Genomic DNA, 5,793 nt, shown 5'->3' with positions numbered 1-5,793 from the left:
TGCCGGGCGAGCGGCGCGGCCAGGGACGCGTGGCGGCCGCCCGCAGAGGTAAGAGGGCGCGGAGCGGAGCCGCCACCGACCCAGGGAACCCGCCCCAGGGTCCCTGCCGGCCCCGGCCCGTTGCACGCGCGTCACGGAAGGGCGGCCCGCGGAGCCTCCTAACGCTTAGTTAACGTTGTTAACTTTTGCCGCCTCCCGCCGGGGTTTCAAATCTGTTATCCTTAACGTTGCTAACGCAGGAGGGCAGGTTTTCAGSCGCGTGCAGAAGCAGTTTGCTGCTGAAATGTTGCTGTTCCTCCTTCCCGTCTRTAAGGTTACAGGGCCATCTATAACGTGATAACGTCACCGCTATCCTATACGCAGATGATTAATGTCCCCCCAGCGCGTGACAAACGTTTGCGTTTCTGCCAGAAGCCCCTAGAGCCCCGCGGCTCTTGGCTGGCACGAGTCTCCCAGAAAGCTACGAGGCTTGGTGTGTGCTGAGTAGCCGTTTATTAAATTCATRGATCATTTGAAGGGCTATGGGGAAAGAACCCATAACTGGATAAGTTCTTCTGCTTCATCATCTTTAGTTCAGCTATAGTTGAAATGTTGTGTTTGGGGTTGAAGAGGGGTGAAAAAAGAAATTTCTGGTAGGTTATGGTAAGTCATTCTAATTTTTATTTTTCTGGAAGTTGTTTAGTTTTATTATAGGATGCCTGTCGTTTGGGGGGGGTTCTCATTCATTTCAGCAACAAGAGGTTGCAAYGCAATTAACTTCAAAAATTCCAAGCGTTCAGAAGAGGTTTGTGAAAAACTTCAACTGGTGAGAAGGCTGCTGGCAAAAGAGGTTGTTAAAGTTAGCACGTTGCTAAAGTTGGCACGTTGCTAAAAAGCATACTTTGCTACTTAAATCAGTAGTCTTTTTCTCAATTCCCAGAGAATATTTTATAACAGAGTTTCTCATATGTTTTGGGATTTTTTTTGGGGTGTGTGTGTGGGTTTTTTGTTTGTTTGTTTTTTTGTTTTTAAGAGCAATTTATGTTGTAGACTGCAGTTGGCTCAATAAATACATATTTTGGTGTGATAGTCCTCCTTTATTATTGCTCACTTGACTGAGGATTCATTAAATCCTAATTAAATCTTTTCCATTAGTTATTGCAACTTAGTATATTTCTGTGCTTTTCACATCTCTTTCTTTGATTAAAGATTGCTATAAGTATAGGTTTATATGGTGACTTGAATACACCATTGCTAAATACTTGGTTACTGTTTTTGAAAAACTCCATGTCAACATGAAAACAGTATCGAAGCTTAGTGTGGGTCTTTAAACACCTAGYGGGAGAAGAGGCAAATAATAAGGCCTAATACAGAAATTAAAATATTCCATGCAAAACACACATCTGTGAACTTTCTTTTACTTTGGAAGTTAAGARCCTCTTCCTGGAGTATTTTTTTTCTTCTGCAAATATCAAGTCAYGTGTTATTTGAACTGTAAACTAGTAGAAGATTATGTAGGAGATACAGCATTCAAGTTTTATTATTCAGGTTTTAACTCACATTCTTTTTCTATTTCTTTCAGTGAAGGAAGCTGGAAGAGACTTCACGTATTTTATAGTGGTGCTTGTTGGAATTAGTGTTACAGGTTTGTTGTTGTTTAACTATATGCTTTATCAGAAGAGATTTTTCATTAATTCTGTCTGGTTGGATTAGTATTCATTTCAGCATATTCTGTTTGTCTTTCAGGTGGTTTATTTTATGTGATTTTTAAAGAGCTATTCTCTTCTTCTAGTCCAAATAAGATCTATGGAGACGCCTTGGAGAAATGCAGATCTCACCCTGAGGTTGGTTTCTGGACCTTAGTCATAAGAGGTTTTTCCTTCTTAAATTATTGTCCCTTTCAAGTCAAAAGTTTGTGCCAGAAATCATGCAGCAAACATACACACTTGTCTGCAAGGCGCTTAGCAGAAAAATAAGAGCAAGATCTGCTTGTGTTTTTTAGCTGGYCAGAGGAGGGTCAGCTTCAAATCAGAACTTGAACTAGGTCAGTGTAATCTATGCACTGCATCTAAGTCGATTAGTTTGCTAAAAGGCAGGTATATGGAGTCTATTGTGATGCGTGCAGTAAGAACAGAGATTAAAATGGCATAATCTCAGGGGGTTGTGCATGTAGAAGAATTCCACTGAAATACAGAAATCATACTGAAGTTTTTTGACACACAGTTCTCTTTCATAAACTTGCATTCTCCTTGACATATCAGACTCACAAGGGGCATTTTGTTGAAATAAAACATACAGCAGGGACAAGAGCTGATCCTAGAATATCTGTTTGAATGTGATACTTTCTGACAACTCAAAACCCTTTTCTCTTGTAGGTAATTGCTGTTTTTGGTGAACCCATTAAAGGTTATGGAGAGGCAACACGGCGAGGAAGACGCCAGTTTGTCAGGTGCCGTTTCATATTTGCCCTATACACAAGCTGTTTTTGCACWGCAAAGACATTCTAGGTTGCCTTGTTGCAAGTTAGATCTAGATTACTAAACTGACAGGGTATGTGACATACCTTATCACTTTTGAATGGAAATGGAAGGAGTATTTCTGTGGGACCTCTTGTGTAGTAAATATCAACATTTTAAAAAATGCTGAGAGTTTTTAGGTGAGAGAGTTTTTGTTTGGTATGTTAGAGGATGTAAAATTGGAGACTGTACTTCTAAGCATTTAAATGTTAACATGTTCGCATCACCCCAGAGTTAGTCTTGCCTACTATCCAAATAGTAGGCACTTGTTTAGTGAGAGATGAGCGAGCARTATTTTCTGAACTTCTAATCATATGTTTACAGGACAAGAAAATAAGCTGGAGAGGAATGTTGAAAGTGAGAGAAGTCAGAGAGAGTTAGGCTTATTTCTTTGTCCTAAGTRTGAAGAGGTTGAAAGAGACATGGGCGCTATCGTGATGTTTGAGCTCTAGGCCTTTGGCTGTTAGTGGTGGATTTCACTGCTGAGTTAKACACCTAAATTCTCTGCTAAATGCAGTGTGTATGCAATATAAAATTCCAATTCTGGGTGCCTCAGAACAAGAAACAGCCAACATGCTAAAAGGAGAGCTGCTCTCCACAAAACAGGATGACTCTTAATAGATGAGGATTTTTCTGCTTTGAAACTACAGTTTCCATCAGGCCAGAAATAAGAGGAGAGATGCTGACTTTCAGGCTGCACAATCCAGGCTGGTTTAAAGCACATTAGGTTTGTCTGCACAGGTTATGTCTTCAGTTGATATTCAGCATTGTCTACCCTCTGCTTTTATTGCTTTCTGGTACTTGAGGCTGCAGATCTATTGAGTATTAGACAGAGCAACTCTCATCTAAACCTTCTGTGAGTGTGTCTGTCTGCTCTCCTGATAAGAGTTAGTTCTGTGTTTTACCTCAACATAAATCTTCCCAGCTCTGAAGCCCAATTGGGATGTTATCTTACTAGGTTTGGTGGGTTTTTGGTGTGGCTTTTTTCTTCTTTTTTTTTTCTTTTTGTTTTTGACTGCAATTTATGCAAGCAGGTTTCATACAGTACTGGATACATAAGCCCAAATASAAAATTTGAAGCATGAAATTGAGCATTTTTGGAGAACATGTTTTTTTGTTGTTGTTTTAAACTTCAGACTGAAAAAAAAATCTTTTGTCAGTCTCTGGGAAATGGTGTTGTTTGAAGTAGAGCTGCTTAACAAAAAGAATATGAACAATAGTTTTAAGCATCTGTCTGTAAAACAAGCTACCTGAAAAACTGGATCTACTGTCAGTGTTTTCCTAGTATTTGATTTCCATCTTTTTGAAAGTCTATTTTAAGCTTTTGAAACCAATGACTTGGTAAGATTAGGTAGAGCTCGTKTCTGTGGTATGAAGATTACTCTAGATATCATCCAAATTGGGATGYAGATTATGTCCCCAAATATGTACAGATTTATTGTGCATCTGTACCCTGAACAGCGATTTACCTTGCTGAGATTCTTGATTTGTATTTTTCCTGTAACCTTCCATATCACCTTAAACTGTATTGAAAGCTTAATTTACAATGTGTATTTAGGTGTGACTAATGGCAAGAAGAGCTTAGTAGTGTGCAGCAGTTTGTAATTTCAGTAGGAAGCCTAAACTGGCAAAGAATTGTAGCTGGAGCATTAGTTTCTGCAAATGATTTGACCTTTCTATTTATTTAGTATTTGGCTGTAAATTAAGTATCAGGTTTTGGGCTGAAGGTCTGATATGAATGCTGAAAATATACAATTGAAGGAAAATAAAATTATTGCCAAAATAAGTTAAGTTTAGAGTAAATCACATGGTATGGCTCAATTAACCTGGTAATTACATTGATTAATAGACTTTTGTGTATTTTGGGTGGGTAACTTTAGTTTAAGTGTCTAGAGAAACCTGCCAGCCTGGGTGATATCTTCCTTCAAGGTCAGGTTCTGAATCTAAAGATTCTTTAGAATAAATGCAGAAAAATCCTGGAATCATAAGCTGTCAGATTTGAGCTTTCTGGGGGAGGATTTGGATATTAAGTTTCTTTCAGTAAGCAGTGAGCACACATAAGCACCTTGTCTATTAACCATTTGTCTAACTTGTCTAATCATCACTGCTTAACCAACTCTCTCCTAATTCTGCTGCTCCCAATATGCCTACTGTAAARCTTGGGAAGAAAATGGAGAAGGAAGGAACCCGTGGTAGCATGTAAGCTATACAATAAACATTGAAATACAGTTTCTCACAAAGCAGCTCCAATAGACAAGAAGCTGAAATTTGAAGTTCAACTAGCACATCATGTGTAGCCTTGCCTGGTCTGCTGAACTTTTGTTCTACTATTTTTAGTCACATTGAATACGTAAAGGATGGACTGAAACATATGCGTTTGAAGTTCTATATTGAGGGCTCAGAAGCAGCGAAGCGAGGAACAGTCCATGTGGAGGTCAAAGAGGTATGTTCACTTGCTTCACAGGCCTGACGAGCTTAATCTCAYGTGAATCACCAAAGAGAAAACCAACCTGAAGTGTCTTTCCTAATTACAGAATCCTGAGAGAGGAAGATTTGAGATCCGCTACATATTTGTGGATGTTGACACCTTTCCTAGAAGAACCATTATCATTGAAGACAACAGATAGCCAAAGGTCCAAGTTGATGAGAGTTGCTCTCCCATCTCCCAAGTTGATGAGAGTTGCTCTCCCATCTCCCTGAGGACCAGATGTGTACCCTGCGTATGGGCCTGCATTGGGGTTGTGCTGCTGCAGGAAGTATCCTCCCAGGGCCTCCATTAAGGTCTTCTCAAATAACAGATATAGGACTTAAGGAAATGAAAAATGAACCCATCACTTTGGCAACTACTTTTGATATAGTAAAATAATGGCATATAAGGAACTTTTTAATGCTAGTTGATAGGTCTACACACGCCAAAACTAAGTCTTCCAAGGTCTGGGGTCTGGGAAGGTTTTTGTTGTCTTTTGCTTGGATTTTTCACTAACATGCAATAAAGAAAGTGATGCTGAAAGCATAGACAAACTCACTGTTTTCATTCTGGGATCCCTTTGTGCAGATAAGATAAAATAAGAATACGTGTTTACAGAAGCAGCAGAGGGCTAACCCAGRACAATCTAAGAATGAGTTGTGGAGACCCATAGCACATAGCTAGAGCTGAAGAATGTTCAATATTAGTATCTTCTGTATAGATTAACAGCACACACGTACTGTCTAGTCCTTCCAGGGTTTGCCGTTCTGCCTCTCTAACTATGGCGGTGTAGTTGCTGTCTTTGCTCCACAGTTTTGGTTTTAGCTAATC

At 39.5% G+C, this 5,793-nt stretch overlaps 2 protein-coding genes across 2 annotated transcripts in view; one reads left to right on the top strand and one right to left on the bottom strand.

Annotated features, from left to right (window-relative positions):
• The window catches only part of FBXO15 (F-box protein 15), a 22,543-nt gene extending 22,342 nt beyond the window's left edge, over positions 1–201 (bottom strand). The window contains exon 1 of the mRNA XM_026039746.1: positions 184–201. The gene's annotated coding sequence lies outside the window, so the exon portion shown is untranslated. The remainder of the gene's footprint in view (positions 1–183) is intronic.
• On the top strand, positions 3–5,503 carry TIMM21 (translocase of inner mitochondrial membrane 21; the record flags this gene model as incomplete). Its single annotated transcript, XM_026039742.1, has 6 exons — positions 3–48; positions 1,562–1,624; positions 1,726–1,823; positions 2,355–2,428; positions 4,833–4,938; positions 5,030–5,503. Coding segments are annotated over 6 exons (480 nt in total), but the record flags the coding sequence as incomplete, so codon positions are not given.
• Between the last annotated feature and the right edge of the window lie 290 nt (positions 5,504–5,793).

This window comes from Nothoprocta perdicaria, unplaced genomic scaffold, assembly GCF_003342845.1.
Source record: "Nothoprocta perdicaria isolate Ctin4 unplaced genomic scaffold, notPer1 scaffold_24, whole genome shotgun sequence".
In the NCBI taxonomy this organism is placed as follows: Eukaryota; Metazoa; Chordata; class Aves; order Tinamiformes; family Tinamidae; genus Nothoprocta; species Nothoprocta perdicaria.
This window is presented reverse-complemented; position numbering and strand designations above follow the sequence as displayed.